Here is a 24,261-nt window from a genome sequence, read left to right on the forward strand (position 1 = left end):
TGGGACTCAGGCTGAATTTAATTTTGACATTCTCACATACATCCTCTGCCTCCAACAGCCAGGGCTTTGAACAAAATTTGTGAGATTTATGCTAAAAGTCACCAGGCATATGAAAATGCCACTGATGTTAAGCAAAAACCTCTTGAGAGGGGTTGTGCAAAGCAAGTGTGTCTTGTGGCCATAGCTTGACCTCTGTCCTGTGGGCCTGTTGCCACAACAGCCAGCTTTGCCTCCTCATGACAGTGAAGCCTAGTGCAACCAAAGATGTCACAAAAGCCATGGTGTTGACTGCCATATGAATTGCACAGCGCATTGCTTCTAAGAAAACCTGTAAGAGGTCGGACATCCAGGTCACTGAAAAAGGCAGGAGAGGACAGAGGAGGAGCAGCCTTCCTTGTCCAGAGACGTGTGGGACAACCTGGTCTTGAAGACAAGCATCACTCCTTTGTTCCATGTGTTTGTTTGGTGGCATGTACAAGTGGAACTCCTCAAAGCTGGACGCAACACATATGACATAAATGCAGCTGAAAACTCTGTTCCTTCCCAGTGGCTCCCTCCAGAGTCTAGCTTTTAGCTTCCTGAACTTTAGGGAAAGCTTTATTTGGGGGACAGTGAAGGTGTTGATAGCTTGGGGTTTTTTTAATATCTACATGGTTTCATTAGATTGCCTAAGATAGAAAATTTTAGAAATAAAGCAGCCAAATACATAAATAAAAGTAGAGAAAAAAAAGAAAAAAAATGATGTCACCCTCAAGCAGTTCCATCAAGGGATGACATTTTAAATCACATCATGTCTCACACCCATTTCTTAGTGCAAAATAAATCACTTGAACAGAGTGCAAGCCAATTTTTACTTTAAAAAATGTTGTGTCCTAAGGCTCTCTTCTTGAACTTCAAAAGCATACTTCATAATTACTCTACCTATCAAAGGAAACTCAATATTTCACCTCCAACCTCCCTCTGCTTGTGTTATAATTTTATTTGTTAATAAATTATATTAATTTTAAACTGGTTATTCTCTCTTGAAATTACATCTTTCAAATGGGTATGCAAACTTATTTTAAATTAACGTATTTACCTTAAAATTATATATCAGTAATTTGTTTATGGCTTTTCTTGACTCTTAATTCTTATTTTAGGATTTCAGTCTGTGGTTACCTCATTTAATTTTATTTGAAAACTGTCGTCTCAATTTCAGAGTCCAAACCTATTTCATAGAGCTTGAGATCTCTGGCAAGCAAAAACTTTTATTTTTCTGGCATATTTATATGGTTTTGTTTGGACTCATCATTATGCACTGCAAGGTCTTTTGTCACTGCAAGCTTAAGACAGCTGAAAAATGTGGAGGTATTGTTTGCAATCTAAAATCTGCTCTTACAGGTGCATGTAGTCACTCAAAGAATACAACACACTGGTGTTTTTAGCAGGGTTACATTATTTTCTTTAGATTGCAAGTGTTCTACTTAATGCAGAGTCCTTTCAAATACATTCAAGAAAGTTAGGCACGGCAGGTAGGGTGTTTTGTGTGGAGGAGAGGGTGCCTCTGGACAGGGAAGCAAGGTTCAGCGCATATTCAAGTGTGATAACGAAGGCATCATTCTTCATGGACTCCCACAGTCAGCATTTAAGAGTCCTCACTGATTAATCACATGCTTAAATCGACGAATAACAATTGCAAAATGGTAGAAAAATTTCAGCACATTGTTGCCAGAATGATATAAATCAACACTCTTGAAAACTCCCACATGCAGAAAATACCTTCATGGCAGGGCCAACCAAAATAGGTTGCAGAATCTTGTGCCTGAGAACAACCTGTGCTGGGAAGCAGGCAGGGAAGCTCACACCCAAGCAAAGCTCAGCTGGATTCCAAGGCTCTCAATGAGGATCAAGGCAGCCTGGAGCACACTGCAAAGGGAAAAACACATCCAGTTGGTGAAATCAACTATGTGACTGAACAAAACATTTCTCCATTGAAAGAAAAATCTTCCCAGGATGCCTTTGGGATTTCTGGGCAGAGCACAGGAAATAAAAGCAAAGCAGAGATGGTCCCTGGAGAACACATTGCTAGTGCCACATTAAGATCAGTGCCTACAGGACACTATTCAGTGCCAGGTGGGTACTCTTTAGTCTGAAGGGTGATTTTTAATAAAAAGGATGAGGACCGTCTCACTGTTCCAGTAAATTACGTATCTACATTCAATTTTATTTTTTTCCAAATATCAGTAGATTACTAGTTTTTTGGTTTTTGGGGGTTTGTTTGTTTGTTTTGCCAATTCTAGATGAACTCTGGCTACCAAATCTATGAGACAAACAGCCTGTATCTCAGACTGCTACTCTCCAAACCTGCCACATTTTGTCACCTTGCCCTCATTATTCTTTATGCACAACAGTCTTCCTGTAGGAAAGAAACCTGGGTCTTGCCCTTCCTTCAGCCAAACTCTATGCTCAAAATCAAACCCACAGAGTCAATCACCTTTTGTGAGTCCCCGTGACACCCATCACTGCTATATGAACTAAATCACAGGAAGATGGAAGAAGTACAAGTGCACCAAAGAAGAACAGTTTCAGACCAGATTCATGGTCTTGAATAAATCTCAAGGTAGGCTCCCAAGTCCCAGCTCATAAAGATGAAAATGTAGCTCCTAATTCTCCCCAAATGTTTCAAACAAAATTTTATGAATGAAAGATGGATCTTCTTCCCAGTTGCTCCCTTCTAGCACAACCCACCCAATTCCAGATTAACCCACCTTCGTCTAGTTCCATCTCCTCTGTGTGGTCAAAAATAAAGCAGGGAGCTGCACCAGCAGAGACACTGGATTTCTCCTTGCCAAAGGAGCAGGCGCATGAGGTAGAAGGCAACATTTGCTGGAAACTCAGATGTTGAAACACATGTTTTTCTCTAGAAAAATGAAAGAAGAAAGAATCATGTGGAATGAGGCAGCGCAGTTCCTCTATGTTGCGAGAACTTCCAAAAGAGACATTTCTTTCAAGCAAAAGTGAGACATGGGTAGTTTTCCAAACGTTCTCGTTTATTTATGATAGTTGTTTTCATTTAACGAGCAACGTGTTTTCTCTCAAGTCTGGCATAGCCACTGGCTGAAGCAACAGATGTACCACACTGATGATCCTAAAGAACAAAAACACATCTGTCTGCAGTAGCTTTTTTGGACTCTGAGGACCAAGTGTACAAGCCTGTGGGAATTTCATAGAGACTTGAAGTCCTAATTTATTCATTGTTGATTTATTTATATACCTTGATGCAAGAGCTTTGGTGCAACACAATAATGTATATAGAAAATTTTAGGATACAAGTTACATTTTTTCCACATTTTAATATGTCAAGAAAAATAAAAAAAAAAAAAAATAAAAAAAAAAAAGAAGTTGTTTAAGTCATCTATGAAATGGCATGTTGTTAGATCTTTGTGTATTGAGGCAGACGTTGGACATTTTATAGTGTACACAATTGGCACACCTGGGAAAAAATACATAGGCTGCTCGCTAAAATGCCTAATCTCTTCTTTAGCACATTTGCGGTTTAATTACAAAACCTACTGAACAATTAAAATTCAGGTCAGCACACTGCAGCAATATCAGGCTTTGATGTGGGGTCAGTATTGGTCACAGTCCTGTACTCATTACATAGGTTAATCAATTTGGTGGAGTAAATATGACAGGACTGACCAAAAATCTATGTAATTACCATCGCTCTGAGAGCACAGGCAAGCACGGCTGGTTCACGTGTTTGTAAGCAGCATTTTTTCTAAACAAGCAGTGATCCAGAGCTGTTAGAGTAAAGCAAATTTGTTTCTTCTGCAAGAAGTCCCTCTCATTGTTGCTGTCCATTTGCAGTGTGACACACAGCAGGGTGTGCACCCCCATGCCAGCACCCTCACACACCCAAGCAGTCAAACTGTACAAATGGATTGGCACAGCTGAAATGGGCTGGGAATGTGTGTTTGTGACTGCCCCAGCCACCTTCACACCTAGCCCAGCTCATGAGACCTACTGGTTTTGGACACCTTTTAAAAAGTGACTACTTAACAGAAATGGACCTCTACAGCCAGATCAAGGATTGCTTTTTCTTGCCCAGACGTGGACTCTTCTCAACCCCCGAATAACAGAAACCCACCACAACCTTCAGACAGCATGAGGGACGTAGAAGGCAAAAGTGACAAACCCCTCCGGAGAAGAAAGATTGCTGCTGGTTTTGGTAGGATGCATGGAGTTTGCTTCCTGCCCTGAAAACCAGAAATTATCACGATGTTCAGCCTGGGATTTTCGCAATAGTCACTGAATTTCCCCTGAAAAGAGAGTGACAGCGAGGAGGTTTGAGCTGGGATTTTTGCAACAGTCACTAACCTCCCAGGAAAATTCAGTGAGAGCTGAAGAGTTTGATCCCTCACATGGAAGTTGATAGCAAATTAATATGCATTTCCATGGGGGCAGGAGTAGGTCTGGGTGCCACAATCCCATAAGCTCTTTTGAAAATCACAGCCTTAAATGATAATAATCTGATATGCCAAATATGTGGGGCTAGGTAATTTTTTCTAGTTCTTAAAAATATATTAGTCATAATTTTCTTCTGCCTTTCAGTTCCTATGAGATAAAAGGCATCTGGCTTTACAGGCAGCAAGATTTACCAAAATACTTCCAGAGAAGTTTTAAACCATTTTGTACAGTATTTCTGAATTTTTTCCCGATTTTTCTTTCTGTAAAATGTGTGCCATACAGGGTGTAGGACCGAGGGCAGTGTCCTGGCTGAGCGCTTGCCTGGGTTGACTCTTGGGCGTTTCTAATGAAATGTCACCTGAGCCCTGCTGATCGCCCTGGTGGCATCGTCCCCAGGAACAGCTAGCCAGCCCCAGGGGACAAGCGACCGAGGGAGAGGGCTGCAGGAACAGCCGGAGGGCACACACAGCCAGACAGTGCGTGACAACGGGGCACAGCATGGCAGTGCAGTGCAAACTGCTGGGTTTTCACTACGGTGGGTCAAAATATTAAAACAGGGCAGTAAAGAAGAAAACATTTTTTTAATAAACCATGGGTAGTGCCTTTGTAAACCAGAAGTTCACTGCTGTGGCGACAAGGTCTGTGTCTCCCTGTGCTTGTTCACTGGTGCTTATTTCAACAGCCTCAGCCTCTTTATAGACTAAAACAATAACAATAACAATAACAATAACAATAACAATAACAATAGTAAGAAGAAGCCTTTAAGTGTTGCTACAGTGCTAATGCTTACTAGTAGGAAAAGGCGTTGATGAACAGATCTTTACTGCACATTTTATGTTTGAGTCCTACTCCCTACAACGCTCTGCTCTCTCATGCTCCCCACCCACTGCATTTAAACGAACAAACCACGTTTTCTTTATGTCATCTACAGCCATCCCAAGAGCTTTGATCACCAAAGGAAACATGTCAGAGCTGGCAGCGTTCTCATTCTGGGGAATATGCTGATATTTTGGACTTATTTTTCTTGTGTACCAGAATGACAGCAAGAATTTTCAACTGGTTTAGTTTTCCAAGGAAGAAGAGCAGTCTGGTCAGGATAGCTTATCTCGCTTAGCTTTAACGTATCATTTGTAAGCTGACTTTATCTATTTTTTAGAACTACTTTATAACTGCCTCCTAAAAAAAACCAAACGAAAACAAAAAACAAAACCAAAAACTTTCAAGGAAGAAATTGCTTGGAAAAAACCTACTGAAGCTGCTTATTGTGGCAGTAAGAAAAAAGAACATATTAATATCTTGCTTTTATATTTTCAAATAAAATTCACCAAAATGACCACAAAGCTGCTATACATTCTTTAAAAAAAAAAAAAAAGGCATTTTGCATGGAAAAATAGTCTGAGCTATTTTTCATAGAAAAACTGAAGCTGCCTGGGACAAACACAATGTCTTTTTGCTCTCTCACCTCCTTATTACCAAGCGTTACTCTGAGCTGTTCTGTGGACTTCAGCTGGGTCACTGCAGAGATGTGGGAGCAGACAGTGTGTCACCCCTGAACTGAGTTAGTGGGGTACCAACACCCCCTTAGGGACTACAGAAATATATATCGGTAGCAGACTGGGAAGTGTCAGTCATCACTGGAGCCTTCCCTATCGCCCTGCAAAGAAGCAGAACTGGTCCCACGACGACCATTTTCCTCTATCTCGAGAAACCTCACGTGGCTTCCTTTTTTATTCCCAAGCCTGGGAAGCACAGGCTGTCCAAGGGCAGCGCAGTGCAGAGCCAGCAGGAGGTGCTCCTATAGCAAGGAAATCTGTCCAACAGAATAAATCCTATATCTGTGGCACCAAATTTCCCTTCTGCTACAATATAAAACACGTTTGGCATCCTCAAAAAAGGGCTTTTGGCATAGTAGGGGAACCAGTTTGGGCTCACCTACTGCAGAAACCTAGACAGATGCAATATTTCTCTTGTTTTCAAGTTACTGTAATCAAGCATATTGCAAAGGAGAAAAAAATAAATTAAAAAATGTTGTTAGGTCCTAGTAGACTTGCAATTTCTGAATTTCTTTTACAAATGCCCATAGAGTATTCTGTCTTTATCCTCCCAAGTCACTGAGAATAACACATCAAAGAGCATGTTTGCATTTCTATAATAGATAACAGCATTGACATAAGCTTGAGGGCTCATACAAACTATAAACTGAATTACCAATCGCCTGTCTCACATATTTATAAACTGTAAGTCGAGCCTGGAGAAAAAAATTCCAACTACAGGTGAAATAATTATTCCAAAGCTTTTAAAGAGTCACTTCTGAGCTGCAATCTGAATTCTGGTGGATGCGAATTATCAGTTTGGTTTGTACCAGCCTCTACTTGCATAGCAGGAGTCAAATGGTAACCTGGGCTCCGCTGCTCACTGCCATGGCAAGGTTGACATCGCTGTTTGAACAAGAGATTTTGTAAAAGCTGCAGGTCTCTGTCTCCCCTGGCTGAGGAAGGAAGGGATTTTCCCCTGGCATGCTCTTGCCTTGCCTCCAAAGCCCACGAGAGCTGGCACTTCTGCAATCCTCCAAGACACCAGAGTCAGAACAGAGCAAGTAAGCCCCGATGGCCCAGAGCTTCTGCCTACAAACCTGAAAGCATTACAGACGCTGACACTTCTCTTCATGCCTTAAGGCAGAAGAAGAAAATTCTCCTTATTCTGTAAAACTCACACAGCAAGTGCCCATTTTGGGAGAAACCGTAGTTCTCAGGTGAGGATGCACGTCAGCGGAACACAATGTCTGGAGACAGCTTGAGTCATTCATGCAGCAACTCTCTGTACAACCACATCGAGGGGTTTGTGCTACATTGTCAGAAAGGAAGACAAGGTGAAGAGGAAAACGTTGCTAAAAAAGGTTATCATGCTGCCCCATGGAAATGCGTTCGAAATGAAACCCCACTGGTCAATACCACTTCTGGACTCCAATAGCGGTCTGAGCTATCAGCTCCTCACCAGAACTATCCAAAGCAACTCTTCTGCTGCAGCTGCTGTTCAACATGTCTAAAAGGAGGAGTAACAACAGGAGTCAGAGGAAATAATGGCATAGGATTTGAGGTGGGATGTTCTTTACCTAGGTAGTTTGATTAAGACTAAGTTGGACATGTTTGTCTCTAGACCTCACACAAAGAGTAGACTCAATATTTTATTTTAACTTCTCAGTAATACGTGGTTCTGGAATATACAACAGCATGTAGGCATTTAAAACATGTAAATTTAGGAAACTTTAATTATTACAGTTCTGTTTTGAAAATTCAGATCTGTCCTGTTCAGGACTTAAGAAACTATTTTGTCTGAAATTACTCTAATTTTTCATCTTAGAGACTTTATATTGCATCAGCCCTAAGTTCTTCTCCACAATACAGACAGGAATAATCCATTTCCTTGTGGATCCCCTATTACGTTATGCAAACACTGGAAATCCATTAAATCCAATATTATTTGTAACTGAAATGATTACCTGGGGGTTTTTAGCCATATGACCAAGAGCTTTTCTTGAATGTGTTGAGCATTTACTTTTCAAAAAAACCTTTTCTGACAGACAGGAGTGATTCCAAACTAGACCAGATGTAACATACCCAAAGTTTTGCCACGTGGTGACAATCCAGCCTATAAAATTACCTTTTGAAGAGTCTCTTAGTCTCGTCAGCATGATCGATTCTTGTTCACTTATGACTACACCACAGTTAGCAGTAGGATTTGGGGTCAGACCGGCAAAAAGGGATTCTGGTGACAATAGCAGCATTCATGAGCTCTGTCAATGCAGCATGGTTTATTTAATTCAACAAACACTTAGCTTTGGCGGCAGAGAGAGGCAAAGCAATGTAGACAGAAATACTAAGGTAGAAGTGCAGAGAAAAAAAAAATCTCCTGGTTAGACCACATCTAGATTCAAAGGAAAATTGAGCAGGGAGCAAGGGAGTAGGGTTTGGGGGTTTTTTTAATTATTATTTTGTTCCTGGGTTGTTATTTTTTCTGAAATAGAGTCTTGTTCTCGGGCTGCAAGAAACATGAGGTGAGGATCATTCAGTGATGAAGGCTCTGCAGCTGACAGATTACAGGACAGATTCAGCTCAGTCTCCTTGGCTGTGCTTCTCTGCAAACTGAAACACTCTCTTCTTTTTCTCTTTGGATACATTATCTAAGAGGATCGATACACAGGAGCGAAGACAGCTCAGCTTTCTCAGAAACAGACGCAGCACTGAAAAGACATTCCAAATGGCCCTAGAAAGTACTTGACTCTTGAATAGGTTAGTATTTAAAACATTGGACTGTGTAAGTGAAAAATGGAAAACTGTACCCGTAGAATATGCACCAACACTTTAAAATGGAAGTTGACAAACAAGAGACCCTTTGTTCAGTGGCACCATTTCCTTTGGTGTTTGGAGGCCTTTTTGTTCCTTTCTGGCTCCAAACTGCCTTAAAAAAACTGAAAATAAATCTTGCTCCAAAATCTTGCTCCAAAATCTTGCTGAAAAAAATACTTCTAGGTTAAATCACAGAAAAACCCACACAAACCTGATGGGATTGTGTACTTGGCTGATGCTCCTGTCAAACAACTTCGGAATTTGGTAGAAATGGAGAAGTGGGGCAGATTCTCATCCACATAAAGGAAAGGGCCAACACAACCCCAAAACATGGCTGATAAATAACATGCAGGTGCAATTATTATTGCGTGCCCTGATACTTCCATGTGACATCATACTCTCAGGTGTCTTACTTTTTTTTTTTGCTTCAAATGGCTCACAGCTTTTCTGCACACACTACTCCATAACCACCATATCTGACAGAGCTACTTGTGCCAGATGCTGTGAAATTTGAAGGAGCAAGGGCTCCAGGGTACTGCAGCTGTTGTGAGGCTCCTTCAGCTTTATGGAGAGCTCTTCTCACCTTTCCCAGGACAGCATCAACAAAGGTTCATCATGCTCTGTAAATCACTTGTTTCTAGGCTGCATTCAGCAAAGGTGGATTTCTGAGAGAGGAGCTGGGCTGACAGAGTTGAGTGAGCAAGTTTGTGTTCTTCTAATCATTTCACTTGGTTTAAGCTTTTAAAGCCTTACAAACTCAGAGAACTATCCTTGTAGTTTTTATGTAAATTAAATAAATCAGTATTCCTGAAAAATTCCTACTAATAACACCTTCTGGATATACTAGTGTGTCTGAATGACCAGACCTACTCACCTTTACTAAAGAGATGGTGGACTGTTTACAGAAACCCTTCTGGGCTAAGCACTTTGGTTACTGGTACAGCCCAGCACAATAACTCGCACAGTAGAGAGCCTTTCATTGCTGAGGGAGAGCACAGCTGACACACCAGCCCAGCCAGGTGTGCTCACATTGTCCCACGGCTATGTGATCTAAACTCAGTCAGGGCAAGCAGGCAACAACAAAAAAAATGTCCTGGTTTGGCAGCCTCTTGCCTTTCCAGGGAGAGATGGTTGAAACCACTTCCAACAATCCTGTTGGGACACAGACTCTTTCTTCCTCAGCCTGATGGTAGCCCATGCCTCTCTCTGGGATCCTCCTGCCACACAGCAATTTTGAAGGAATCTCAGCCCTTGGGTCAATCTCAAACCACGCATTTTCCACGTCACCCAGGTGATGGCTGGCATTTAGGCTCCTGGCAGAAGAAAAGGGGCAAAGAAGTAAAATGTTAACTATTACACACTTACTAACCTATATTCAACTACTGTCTGTTATCAGGGAAATTGGATACAGGAATAGGCTACGCATGGAGGTGGTGGAGTCACTGTCCCTGGAGATGTTTAAGAAAAGATTGGACGTGGCACTTGGTGCCATGGTTTAGTTGACATGGTGGTGTTCAGTCATAGGTTGGATTCAATCATTTCAGAGGTCTTTTCCAACTTCATTGGTTCTGTGGTTTTGTGGTAGGGATGGACTTCAGAATCAGTGTGAAGAGTTTTACTGCTGCTGCCATTTCCTCCTCTACCATGCAGTAAATGGGTATTTGTGTTTTTGATGGGAGTAAGGCACAGAGGATCCTTTCCTTGCGTGACAGATGACAGCCACACAGGCAGAGACCCTTAGCCTGGTGGCAGGATGCCCAGTGGGAACTCTTACATTTATGCAGAGCCCCACTGAACTGACATGCAGGCACTGGCCCAAGCACAATGGTTACAGGCATCGCTCCACACTGAGTTATATTTAACACAGGAGCCTAAATTACACAGCAGATCAGGGGAACTCCCTTTGAAAAGGCTAACAAGGTGCCACCTGTTTCCCAGGTCAGAGCCAGGACTTTTGAAGGCACATATGTTTGATAAGACCCAGATCAACTGAACAAAGTAACATTAATAGGGCCCCCTCCCCTGCTTGGGCACTGGGCAAGCAGCAGCTGCCCTGGTGCCTGGCTGGAAATCAGGAGCAGCCCCAGGGGATCTTGCAGGCTTCCCCAGCTGTGGGAAGAATCCACAGGGAGGATATGCAGCAGTAACAAGGGAGACAAAAGTGTGACTGAGGGGACAAGAAGCTTCTGAGAAATGAGAATGAGCTAAAGGATAATTCATTTCCCCAGATGAGGATAATTCACATAAGTTCAAAGATACGAACTTCCTCCAGAGCTTAAGCTTCTCTGGGACAGAAACCTGTTAATTTGGAGAGCATACTATGTGTAACAGAGGATGTGTGGGCAGCTCCATAAACCACGGAGTGCAGCAGGAAGGGAGACCTTCCTGCCCAAATCAGACATTCATTCACACAACATCAAATCCACAGCCCAGGTCAGGGCATGGATGAAGTAAATCCTTATAGCTGCCCTGTGCCAGAGCTTGCATAAAGCAATGTACCTGGACATCTGCAAGTGCGGCCCTGCACCCTCCCTCTGGATCCACCTCTGGAGCCTGCTTCAGCTGTCTTTTTTCCAAAACAGACATAGTAATTTCACCATTTTAATATCTACCTGCAAAACCTCCTGATGCTTTGGGTTTTAGTCAACCACAAACTACCTTAAAAAATGCAACATAAAATTAAAGAATTCACTGTTCATAGCTCCAAGTAGGGAACCAAGTAATTAATATACAGCTTAATCTACAGCTTCTGCTATCCTTATACAGCTCCAGTGCTTTGGCCTGCAGCCCCTTTGCCTTAATTGCTCTCACTAAAGATAGCACTCTTCTAATGCAGAATAATCTGGTGAATCCTATAGCCATATCAGGGCTAAATGCACAGTGTTTAAGAGGAAGAGAGCTCAAAATAACAAGGTGTTTGCTTGCATTCAAGGAAAAATGGAAAACTTTACTGAAATTCAAAATAATATATCTCACATGAAATGAAATCCCATTAAAAGCTAATTTTTCTAGTTATCTAATATTATTCTGGTTATGGTCAATATCTCATGGATGATCCTTTGCTAACTTAAAATGGTGAGCCACAGCCTGTCTGCATGCCAGAGATACCCTATTTAAAGAAAAATAAATACCACGGAACACTACTGATCTTTCTCATATAAAGATTTTTTTTAATGAAACACTATTTAGATGCTTCACAGACAGCAAACATAAATAAATGTAATAAAAAGTAGTCTTGGCTGTGAGAGAGGTCTGAAAAACCAAATTCCTCAAGGGAGAGACAAATAAAGCAGGGCAAGTTTTATTTCATTATCAACTTAAGTAGCAGCATGCATACATCAGCTGGTATCAATCTTGGTTATAGCTTGAGGCCAGCGACTGACGGCATGCTGCAAATTCAGATTCTGACTTTTCCATCACAGCATACACTTGAGTAATTTTCTGCAGTTTTCGGTTTTCCAATCTGCACTCCTCTGCTGCATCACCTTCCGTGTGCTCGGAATGACTGCCTGCAATTGGAGGTTCAGGGAGTTTTTAAGCTGGAGGTTGTATCTAACTGGTTGTTTCATAGACAAAATGAATTTGCCTAATCCTTTTCTGAATCCATTCATCCTGTCAGCCTCCATAACATCTTGCAGCAAGAAACTTCATAATTTAATTACACATTGTTTAAAAAGGGGCTGAAGTTGGTAAAAGTTATTAAAGTCTTTGAGCCAGGAAGAGTATTATTATCTGGAGTCTCTTGTTTTGTTGAAAGGCCTTGCTACATGGCCAAGGACTGTTGGCTCAGCTGCTGACTGGAGGCTCACCCAGACACACAAGTTTTGCAGCTGCTCCTTCCTTATGACCAGCACAAAGCAGCAAAGGAGGCAAGGTGGAAACAGGAGAAGAAAGCACAGTGGAGATGTACATCTTTGGAGATGTACAGGCCAGAAGCTGACTGATCAATCATGGTGTAACATGGCAGATGAGCAACAAGGGCCACAATCTGAGCCCTTGCTTCCACCCTCTGCAATGGCCCAACCAGCCTAAAGGGTCCCCCTCTCTACTACCCTTCTCCAGAAGGGCAGGAACCATTCTCCTCCTCAGGCAGGCCTTATTTGAAGAGAGCCTGAGCACCCATGCCCTGGCTGAGCTCAGCAGGAGCCACAAGCAGTCTGGGAGACTCAGAGCAGCATCACACAGGGAACTTTGGAATTTTAAGTGCAACCATTCACTTACAGTTTTCTCCTCTACCCCACACTGTCCTTAGTGCCACCCCTCATCAGCTCTTTTTTAGCATGGGGTCTCATCTGTAGGTCCCTGCTCCAGTACAATTATGAGTCAGGGTCTGCAGAATTTGACCGAAACCTCCTTGCATGTAATGTTCTCCTATGACAACCCAGCCACACCTGCAGAATTTTAGCTCACATCTCTTTACTTCCCTCAGTCTCAGAGAGTCTTTCTGAAACTCTAAATTGCAAGCCAAAACTGCCTGTTTCCCCTGGACATGGACACAAGTAGTCCATGAGACCCACTCAAAGGAAAATGGGGCTAAAGGTGAAATGGCCAGCTGCAACTCAGACTGATCTTGCTCTTCATCAAAAGGTGAGCCCCAACTGGTGTCCCTATAGGTTGTGCCTCTCCACCTCCCAGTCACCATGAAGACTTGTATTTTCAGATCATTACCAGACCTGAAACTGTGAAGCTGTGATGCTGAGATCACAAGGCTCTGAGCAATACCCCAGACTCTCGCAAACTCCTCTTTCTCTGGAACTTCCCTATCAAACACTGCTGCCTTTGACTGTTATTCAGCTGTTACAGTTTAATACCTCTGTAGAGCAAATTAATGGCACTTACTTCCATGGGAAATGAGAGAAGGTACAGTAAAGTAAGACCCAAGTCCAAGGAACTTTCTCAGCAAGAAAGAAAATTCACCACCTCGTTACTTGCCTTAAACACTTTCTCTGGGGGAGTGCCACATGTTTCACTGAGAGCAGCGAGATCCTTGGTACAGCCTGGCTGCTGATCCCCCTCCCCATCCAGCTGCGTTTCGGCGATGGACTTGGTCAGACAAAGGTCAGGGAATTAAAAAAAAAAGTAAATAGGAGTCATGTACTGCAAGCACACATTCACTGCATTGCTGAACTGTCTTACTAACCCGGGAGTAGCCTCCCACACTCCCATGCCGTTAGTGCACAGCTGCTGCTGGAAAGCTGCCTGCAGAGCCCCTCTCCCCTCCCACCTCTTTCAAAGGACCTTGTCTGGAGCTACCAGGCTTCTGCTGGCAATATTTGTCAGGGAACAGAGGACTACTGTCACTTAAAAACAAGCAAAGGATTACAAGATGCTTTGATTTCGTTGGGAGCACAGAAAGGGAACGATCGCCATTTCAAAAGCTGGAAGGAAACACTGGTGCACAGTCAGCTCTGCATGTTCATTATGTATTTGGCAGAATATATCAATTGGTGTATGCTGAATTCCAAAACAGGTCTAGCAAGAGCCATGCCAAGGGCTATTGTAAAAGGGTGACTGCTTTACAAAGCACCTCATATACTTATGGGGCTCCAGATACTAATTGTGCACTGTACAATCAAGTACAAATAGAAATAAACATTTTCAGCATGACGCTCCCAGCTACATGTGCACAAAACCCCAGCAAAAGGCCCTCAGGGGCTTTCCCTGGTGCATCCAAGAAGTTGCAGCGTGAGACACTCACCAGCACTTCTGAGTCCAAGCTAGAGGTGCAGAAGCAGGACTCTTTTGGAGGGGCCTTTGAAAGCCTGCCCACAGACACTGCCCCTGGGTGTGGCATCCTGGCTTTCGGGGACGGAGAAAATCCCATCCGTTCTAGGACAAGTATAACATTTATTTATTCAGGAGCAGAACTTCCCCCTCCAAGAAAGTAGGAAATGTTGACATAAATGGGCAAAACTGCTACTCTGAAATTAAAACACGTTTCTTCAGCCAGAATCTCACATTAATGTGGCGTCCCACAAAACTTCTAAACCTTTGACTTTCAAAGGCCCCTTTGGGGATATTTTGCTGCACTCCCTTTGAACATCTCTTTGGTCCTTTCAAAAATGCCAGGCTAAAAATCCCTGCTGGGGGGCAGCATGTTGCCATGCTCTTTTCAGGTCTTACCTTTAATGCAACATTAACCTCACATTTTGCATTTTTCCAAGTGTGGCTTTCTGGGTTTAGTTCTGAGTCCTGTGTCCCCTTTTATCCACATGCTGTGGATTATCTGATCCGATGAGTCATCAGAAATAATCCTGCAATGGCACTGCTCGATGTAAGGGTTAGTTTGCAAGCTACTTTGTGTCATCATTTATTTGAAGAAACTATGCCACTTGCCCTATATTTTATCCTAAAAAAACAACAAAAAAAGCAGCAGCCACTAACTACTAACTATTTTAATCTCAAAATAAGATAACACATTCATGAGATCTGAGCCACCAATGCCTTCCTCTAAACAAAAGCTCTTACAGTAAAAATGCACTGGTAAGATTTTCCCACACAAATCTCATAAAGCCCATGTTGTTGCGAGAGCTAAGAAAACCTAGCTCTTTAAATAGGTAATTCTGGACTAAGAACATTAATGGCATCCCAGAACTGCAAAGCTGGATGTGTAAATTAAAAAGCAAAAAGCACATATACACTCTTAATATCCTAATACCTATTACATGTGATCTCTTTCAAAGTAGCCTTAAATGAGAAGTGCAGTTACTCTTTGATATAGCTGCTAGAAACATAGCCAGGATGCCCTTTGTTACAAATTTAAAAAATGAGTCTGTATTTCACAAAGGCTCATAATAAATGAGTCTTCAAAACCAGAATATATTATTCCCTTTTTAGTTTTTTTTTTTCCCCATTTAAAACATAAATCTGCACCAAATACAGGATAGTTCACTCGGCAGAATCCTCTTGACTTGACTGTAGGAAAGAATCCCTCTCAGCCACCACGACAGAAATGACCATACGTGCAATGAGAAATCCCCTCCACACCACACCTAAGTTCCCTCAAGGCTACCAGGAACTGGCATCAGCATCATCTGGAGGCCACAGCAGCTGACCCACACTGATAAGCAGCTGGACATAGGCCATGGAGTGTGAGCCACAGTGTCTGCAATCCAAACCTGGACCCAAATCTAAAGCTATGCTGGATATCTGGACACTGTGCTTGTAAAAACACTGGAAAGGGGCTGCACCACCAAAGGGACTGTCTGCCTGGTACAACACTACAGTGAGGAAGACCACTGGGTTTTCCCCCCAGAAATCCTGATCTTTCTCTAAAGCATTCATCAGAAGAGAAGAATCTCTTTAAACACAACAGTGCATTTATTCCAGCGGGGGAAAAAAAAAAAAAAAGAGCCTTAGAAATATTATCCTTGTTTTAGAGGCACGGAACAGGTCCATATTTCCAAACACATCCATGCAACCTGAGGCAGCCCGGGGCAGGCTCCCCAGTGATGCTGTGCAGCAGCGGCATGTGCAGGACACCACAGCGATAACTCTGCAGAGCCAGGGCTAATCCTCACATCCCTGCTCTGGCCCTGCTCACCCCACGTCCTGAAGGAGGAGGATTTATTTGCTTCAGAAGGAATTTGGGAATTCAGCCTATGTATCCAACTTGCACATAAATCACGGATGTTATCTAAATGGGGTGGCAAACGCAGACGCATAATTCAGTCACATTGCCTCGAAAAGGCTCGATTTGAGAAATTTTAAACCCTAACATTCTTTGTTGTGCTTTGCAGTCCTGGGGGAGCAGCAGAGCCGGGTGACCATGCCCGCAGGCCCGGGACGGACATGGTGCGCAGGGCGGCAGCGGGGCCCCGGGGATCCCCGTGGAGCGGCCCGGCTGTGCCAGCCCTGCCCGCACAGCTCAGAGAGGAGTCCCGCTGCTCCTCAGCAGCGCGGTGCGCCCGGGCCCGCCGGGAGCCGCGGGGCACAGCAGCGTGGGCTGCCGCAAAAGGCGCCTGGCCCCCAGCGCACCCACCCCTCGGGGGACCACCCTCCACATTGCTTGCCAGGGGGAGAAAAAACCGCCGGGGGTTTGCCTAGAAAGACTCCCTCCCAACCGGCCTCTCGGGCGGGAGAAGGGGACTTTTGCCGCTGTTTGCCCGTTTGTCAGGCAGGATGAAGGAGTTCTGCCCCGCGGCCGCGCAGCCCTGACCCGGCCGCGCTCCTGGACGCGCTGTCGGGCGGCTCGTCCCGGCGGAGCCCGCTTGGCCCCATAGCCCGGCGACTTTAAACAAAAGGGTTAGTCTGTTGGTTCGTTGGTTGGTTTTTATTTTTTTTTTCTTTTCAGAAAACAACTGCAACCCCCTTTTGCGAGAATTTTTTCCCCCCCCTCCCTCCCACAGGTCCCCCCGACCACTATGTGCTCCCCCTGCTCCCCCTTGCCTCTGACTGGCAAGCGTCCAGGACGGAGGAATTTTTTTTTCCTCCCCTTTTCTATTATTTATTTATTTATTTATTTAATTTTACTTTCTTTCCACTGCACATTTCGGCTCCAGCTCCCCAAACTCTTTGATCTCCCCCGCTGTCTCCTTACCCGGAAGAAAACCCCGGCTCTCTCAGCTGGGAGCTCGGCGCACACGTGGGCGCCCTGGCGCGCCTCCATGCTCCTGCCAAATTTAGTCACACAAAGAGCTCGGGGGGGGGGAACCAGGGGGGATGAAAGGGGCCGCCGGCGGGACATCAAAGGCGCCGCCGCCCCGCCCCACTCCCGCCCTTCCTTATATAGGGGGCGCCGGCGGCGGGCTCCCCTTCGCACGCGAGAGTGTCCTGTGTCCCTCCGCCCGCTCATTGCGCCCGGAGGGGTCGTCACTGGCACCCCAGTTCCCCCCTCTCCCCGCTCAGCTCCCTGAAGCACTAGGGGGGTCGTGCCGCTGCCCCGAGCGCTGGTGCTCAGCCCGGGCCGGGGCCGCTTTGCCCTCCCCGTTCGCCCTCCGCTCCGCGTGCGGCCAAGCCGAGCTGGACGTCGGGGAGTGCTCGAGGTGCGGGTCCCTTCAACGCTGAAAATGCAAAAAACCCTGACCAACAGAAACTCCTCAGCTCCCTCTGAAACGCTAAAACCCACTCAAACGACCAAAAAAAACCCCAGCAAAACCAGTCCAAAATTAAATAACAAAGCAAACAAACTAAACAAAAACAAAAACCCAAAACCACGGGAAAATACCAACTTACGCTATAAGCAAAGAGAAAAAAGGAAGAAACACCTAAAGCGCAAAAATCACCCCTACGAAGGTACCAAGCGGCGCGGTAGCCGCTGCGGAGCCGGGTGCCGGGCACGGCGCGGGCGCGCTCCCGGTGGCCCGGGGAGGGCGGTGGGTCGGACCGGGGGCGAGAGCGGGGCCACCGTGGGGCGTCCCCATGCCCCGGGCCTTGCCCCCCGCCTCCGGCCGTGCCCCAAGGACTGCGAGTAAAGCGACAGCTTTGTGTTGTCTCCAGTCAAATCTGACGTTGGAGTTGACGTTTCCTGAGTTTATCTTTCCGTCGTAAATCGTTAGGGTTTCCACACACACATTCCCCCGCCCCGGTCCCGCCGCCCCCACCCCGGCCCTTTTTTTTGCCTTCAAAACCCTTCCACCAAAAAACCGATCCGGGAAAGACTCCAGCCCACGTGAAGGGGCGGCGGAGGGGCACGAGGAGGCTGCTTTTCCAGAGGGACCCGGTAATGAAAGAGGAGTGGCCGCGCTGCCGGCTCCTCCGGCGGGGTCCCTGCCTGCTCCCGGGCCGTGCCGCCGCGTCCCGTCGGGGGAGCGGGTTGCAACGCTCAGCCTCTCGCCGAAGGTCTTTTTTTCCAGAACGGGACCGTCCCGGGGCAGCATTGCCCGGCCCGGGTGTCCGGCGCCCGCTGAGCGCCAGGAAAGGGAAGAGGGCCGGGAGGGATGCGGAGATGTGCATCTCCGCTCAGGAACCATCCCCGAGCTGTCTGTCGTTTTCCAAACAACCGCTTCCCCATCGCCTCTCTACAGCCGTCTCCGGGAGAGAGGGGGTCTCCCTGCATCTGGGGAGCATTGCACAATTAAGCCCCTTCCCAGGAGTTACATTTCTAATTTCTTTCTTTCTCGATCATTTATTTCACGCACTTGTGCGACTTGGCAAGTCCATCTCCCGTTTCCCGCTACCTTGCTCCCTTTCTCGGGGTTTGGAGGGTCTAATTTCTCAGCTGGATTTTAATTACCCGTTCGAGGACGATGACGCAGAGCCGCGGGCGGCGGCGTGGGCGGCCGGGCTCAGCCCGCCCGTGTCCCGGCCGGCAGAGCCGAACCCAGCATCTGCCGAAAACGGATTGAGCATCCACATGTTCCCGTTCCTCTGGCTCCCGGCGCTTGAAGGTTTAGCAACCTGACGGGGCATGTGCAAAGCACCAAGCACACTTTTCCGATGCCAAAATACTGGGAAGTTGTTTCCTGCAAAATGTGCGCCCATCGTGTTCGCAAAATAAAAGTTGCGGATCCTGACGTTTCCCAAGCGCAGCGCCTGCTTTTGTCTGGATGATTTTTTTTTTTTTACTGTACTCGTGCCCTGTTGCAGGGCGACGCCGGATCAGCCGGGAGTTAACGGGGCAGCGAGGTGCAGGAGGAACGGGACAGGGCGGAGCGGTGAATCTCCGTTACTGCTCTGGCTCCATTTACCGGTCCGAAGCCGGGACGAGCTGACCCCGGCGGGTTTCTCCCCGTCTCTCGGGGGCTACTACTCGTTTCTGCCGGGCACTTGCTGGATTCAATGGGGATGTCTTAATGCTGCCCTTCGTCCGAAGCGGGCGCGGGCAGAGCCTAGTCAATCCCTCGCACACTTCCCACACGGCAGCAGCGCCATGTGGCGATGGGGAAAGCTCAACAAAGCAGCCCTAAAAAATCAGGTCTGTCCGCCCTTCCCGGGGATGCAGCTAGTGCCTGTGCCCTCCTCGGCGGGCTCTTGGCTGGGGAGGGAGAGGAGCGGCAGTGCCCCGGCGAACCCCCGCGACGAGGACACGCACACACAAAAGTACACGTGTGCGCGTAGATACACACACGGACACACAGAGAGGTTACTCCGCGCAGCCAGAGCAAAGTTTGCCCGGGGGCAGCCCCGCACCCGCTCCCCCCCGCCCGCTCCTCCCTCCCCGCTGGCGCTGGCCCCGGCCCCCTCCTCTCCCCGCCCCCGCCGCTCGGCCCTCCCGGCCCGGACACGGTGTCAGTCACGGCGGCGGTTCCTTTCATCTCCGCCACCCCCGCCCCTCCCCGCCCCGACGGCGGAGGGAGGGAGGGCGGGAGCGATGCTGAAGTTGCGCTGCCGCCGCCGCCCTGCGCCCCACCGCCGCCCCCCGTGGGGCGCCGCGCCCGCCGGCTGCGGCAGGAGGCCCCGCGCCGGGCGCTGAGCGCGGAGGCGGCCGGGGGCGCCGTGCCGGCAACTTTTTCCCCTGCCCGCGGGCGCGGAGGGAAGCGGGGAGGGGGGGGTCACATCCCCGCCCGCTCCATCCCTCCCCTCCTGCCCTCCCTCCCTCCCGGGGCTGTTTCTTCCTCGGCCCCCCGCCCCTCGCGGTGCCGCCGAGCCGAGCCCAGCCGTGCCCGGAGCCGCGGACGAAGCGGCGGACAAAGGCCCGGTGGGTGCGCGGCACGGGCAGCGCCGGCCCCTTCCCCCGGGACGCCCCCTCCCCCTGCCCGCGTCCCCCCAGCCATTTTAACTCGGTCCCGCCGGGGTGGTGGCAACTTCACTCGGAGGCGAAACGCGGCCGGGTTCCGCTCCCCTCCGCGTCTCCTCGCCTCCGGGGTGAGCCCAGGTCCCGGGGGGGATGGAGGGGGGTCGGGTCTCCTAGGGGGCGGTCCTTGGCGCGGTCGGGACACGGGCGGGCGTATTTCGACCTATTCCGGCCGTGCGGCGCGTCGGGGCGAGGGTCCGCGGGACGTCGGAGTCTTGCGGAAGACGGGGTACCTCGGCCCCGAGGGGGCGGGCGGACAGGCGGGGGTCTCCGGCTGCCGAAAGCAACCCCGAGGAGTTCACGGGATTTTTCCTTCTTCTCTCCTCCTTCTCCTCCTCTCTCCTCCTCCTCCGCCCTCCTCCTCCTCCTCCTCTCCCCGCTGCTCCTCCCGCTCCCCTTCCCGCGGCGGGCCGGCGGCCGCAGCAGACGCCGCGCTGCTGTGAGGATGCCGCAGCTGCCGGGGGCCGGGGGCGGTGGGGGGGACCCGGAGCTCTGCGCCACCGACGAGATGATCCCCTTCAAGGACGAGGGGGACCCCCAGAAAGAGAAGATCTTCGCCGAGATCAGCCACCCCGAGGAGGAGGGCGACCTGGCCGACATCAAGTCCTCCCTCGTCAACGAGTCCGAGATCGCCCCCGGCGCCAACGGGCACGAGGTGCGCGGCCGCGGGGACTCCGCGAGACAGCGCGGACGGAGGGGGCGCGGGATGCCGGCGGGCTCCGGCCGCCGCCGCGGGGAGGGAGCTTCGGCGGGGCGCCGGGGAAAAATTTCCCGTAGGAAAAGAAATCGTTCCACCCCAAATCCTGTCTCCAGAGGTGCGCCGGGCAGAGCCCCTTCCGCGCTTCGGCCCGGGACGAGAAAGTTGCCTCGAGTTCCCCGACGGTGCGGTGGTATTAGACCTCAAGCAGCCATGAAATTTCCTCAGTAAAATCAGCGGGGTCGGAGCATTAGCTGTAAACTCTTTAAGGGATTTGCATAAAACTGGGAATAAATTCCCGACACTAAAATAACTTCAGCGCGAGCGGGAAACTTGCCTTTTAAAAAAAAAATTATTTTTTTTCTTTCTTTTTAGTTTCCATTTCCCTTTTTAATTTTTTTTTCCTAAAGATCTGCTAAAGAGGGCAACTGATTTTCATTATTATTTTCGGTATCTTTTTACCAACAGCATTTTGACCGCCAGAGCGCCAAATATTTTCCAGAAACGATCCACTTTCATTAAATGCAGGGTGCTTCTGTGAGAAATGCTTTGCAAAGCCCTTTAGTTATTCACGTTGTCATAAAACAATAGTTTACACAAACGTTTCTGGTACAGTTGCCTTCCGAGGGACTTAAGAGGAAAAAGAAAGATGTTTATCTTGTGCTTTTAACTCCTCTCTTCCTTCAAGAAACTGTAGCAGTGTGATTGATAAACGAGCATCCATACAATGACTTTTCTTCTTTTTCTTCTTTTCTGATGGTGGATTCCTTGCGGTCAGGTTTCCAGGCAGACTCAAGCACAGGATTCCTACCATGATAAAGGCAGAGAACACCCCGAGGAAGGTGAGACGCGCACAGTTCTGTCTTGCAGTGTTGTCCCTCTGTGACCCTCCACACAGTCCTCAAACTGGAACTTGGTTTCTTTCAGAAAACATAAATTTAATATCTTTGGAGGGGGAGGAGGGATGCCAGAGCGCTTTGAAAGCGCATTTAAAAAGGAGATGAACGTGCAGCACTTATCTTCAGTGACCAAATGGTATTCTAGTTGTTTAGGAACTGATAAGTAGGCCAAATGGATCTTCACTGAAGAAATAACTATTTTTAGCATATCTACTTAAATACATCTATCTCTTCACTCACACAATGTACAGTTGTGTTTAGAAACCCTCTGCTTTTCCCCATAGCCAAAGTCTGTCACTTAAATCTCCTCTTTCAAATCTAAGTATGAACAGACCTCCTGCATTTTTTAATGTACTGACTGGTTAATTTTGATGGAGAAGGACAGAGGAAATAGCAGAGTTCATCGACTATCGTTTAGGAAGCTGGACACACGTGCAAAGAATGTGTGCTGTGAAGGGTGGGAGATTATGTTTAAAATCAAATGCTTATCATCACAAGCTAAACCAGATTATAAATTCCATATCAAGACAGATGCAGTTCAGTCCTGGTGCTTTCCAGGGTTCTGTGGCCATCTTCCTCCGAACTGGTAACTAAACAGGCTAAAAGCAATGATGTCCATGCTCATAGCATTTGGGCAGTGAGAGGGAGGTGTTCAGCTCTGGATAGTTTTCAGCTCTGCATCTTCTTCAAACCTCACTTTCAAGTAGTATCCTTGTCAATGGGCATTTAGGTAGGAGACCTGTTCACCCTTTTTGCAGGACCTGGACCCAAATACTTTGTTTTCCTACCAAATATCCTCCCTCACTTGGCTTCCCTCTTAACTGTAGTACCTTGTGTGCTCAACAGCCCCCCTCTCAAATTGTTAGGATCTCCTTCCAAGCCAACCCCCTGCCCTTTAATTGTTCCCAATGAGCATAGCCAAAATGAATTGTTCGCTGCACACACTGGCTCAGCAAGAGAAGAAAATTATTATATCTAGTTATCACAGCCTTGTCCTCCCTTTCCTAACAATGAGGTTGGAAACCTATACTGGCAATAATTCTGAATTGACAAATCCTAGAGGCGTGTATAAAATTGGGGAAGACTGCTACTTGTGAAATGTGATGTCATTTCTGATGTGATGTCATTTCTATTAGCAAAATAATTTATTTTTAGGCTATTCTGTATTTTAAACATAATCTCCTCACTGAGTATTCGCTCCTTTAAGAATTAACTCTTCCTAAAAAAAAAAGTTATTACAAATTGTTTCATATCATTTAGTGTCAGCAGTAATTTCCAGGAGTAAAGAAACATTTGCATGCAGAACATTTTTATATATGTACAGTACCTGTTTCAGTGTGCTAACTCAGGAGAAATGCATATGTGGGGAATAATGTAATCATTGTTTCGTCTTCCATAGGAAAGCATCCAGACAGTGGCTTATACAGCAAGGGACCATCATACTCTGGTTATTCTGGGTATATCATGATGCCAAATATGAATAACGACCCATACATGCCTAATGGATCTCTGTCGCCACCCATCCCCAGAACAGTGAGTTATCTCTTCCAAAGGGTGGTTTTGGCAAGCTGGGTTTCCTCCTGTTTAGGCTGCAGAGTCTGCTTACAGCGCGGTCTTTTGGGTAGCTTCAGTGACGATGAACGTTGAGCTTCTGCTGTTCAGAGCCTCTGTCCAGTGGAGTTTGAGAGCTTTTAGAGGTGTTGGTTGTGATCACAGTGGAAAAGCTGAGATTAATGCCTGAATAGAGCTGGGGGCTTTGTGGGGGGAGCCCTGGTTTATGACTGTAGGATAATCTATGGCAGAATGATGTAAATGCTGTCTTTGTAGTGACTGGGACAGATGTGAATTTTCTGGCTTTAACTCTTCATTTGTTGAGGAAAATCAAGGGCTGGAAGCAGAACTGCTAAAGTTACATGACAGTAAGATGAGAAGATTGGAATTTTTTTTTTTTTGCTCCTTTCCTTCAGATGTGGCATTGCTCTTTGTTGATTGATATTTATTTCCACCATCAGTTGGTCTGCGTGAAGGTTTTATCTATCTGGCAGCATTGTTTTGAAACATACTCCCTATCTTCAGCCAGAAATTGTGAAATGGTCGTTTAGGAATTAATATCAACCGTGATGCAGTAGTTACAGCTTTCCCTTACATTTTGGCAAGCACTGATTCTTCCAGGTTGGTCCGTCTGTTTCCATTGGT

The 24,261-nt window shown here is 47.0% G+C and overlaps 1 protein-coding gene and 1 long non-coding RNA gene across 7 annotated transcripts in view; one reads left to right on the top strand and one right to left on the bottom strand.

Annotated features, from left to right (window-relative positions):
* Positions 1–12,035: 12,035 nt before the first annotated feature.
* On the bottom strand, positions 12,036–16,011 carry LOC136291305 (uncharacterized). Its single transcript, XR_010721488.1, has 3 exons — positions 14,494–16,011; positions 13,724–13,838; positions 12,036–12,300 (listed from the first exon to the last, which is right to left on the bottom strand). It is a non-coding gene; the product is annotated as an uncharacterized lncRNA (long non-coding RNA).
* A 4,277-nt stretch (positions 16,012–20,288) lies between these two features.
* LEF1 (lymphoid enhancer binding factor 1) overlaps positions 20,289–24,261 on the top strand; it is a 71,115-nt gene continuing 67,142 nt past the window's right edge. For 4 of the 6 annotated variants that reach the window (XM_066186253.1, XM_066186256.1, XM_066186255.1 and 1 more), the window contains exons 1-4: positions 20,289–20,373; positions 20,896–21,124; positions 21,945–22,008; positions 23,465–23,598. In XM_066186253.1, coding sequence (XP_066042350.1) covers positions 20,915–21,124; positions 21,945–22,008; positions 23,465–23,598 — 408 coding nt within the window. In that variant the 5' untranslated portion in view covers positions 20,289–20,373; positions 20,896–20,914. Of the gene's footprint in view, positions 20,374–20,892; positions 21,125–21,944; positions 22,009–23,464; positions 23,599–24,261 lie in introns of those variants that run through there. The other 2 variants (XM_066186254.1, XM_066186258.1) reach the window with 2 other exon arrangements.

The sequence above is a fragment of the Chamaea fasciata genome, unplaced genomic scaffold (genome assembly GCF_029207755.1).
Source record: "Chamaea fasciata isolate MVZ Bird 193981 ecotype frontalis unplaced genomic scaffold, bChaFas1.0.hap1 SCAF_6, whole genome shotgun sequence".
Lineage (NCBI taxonomy): Eukaryota > Metazoa > Chordata > Aves > Passeriformes > Sylviidae > Chamaea > Chamaea fasciata.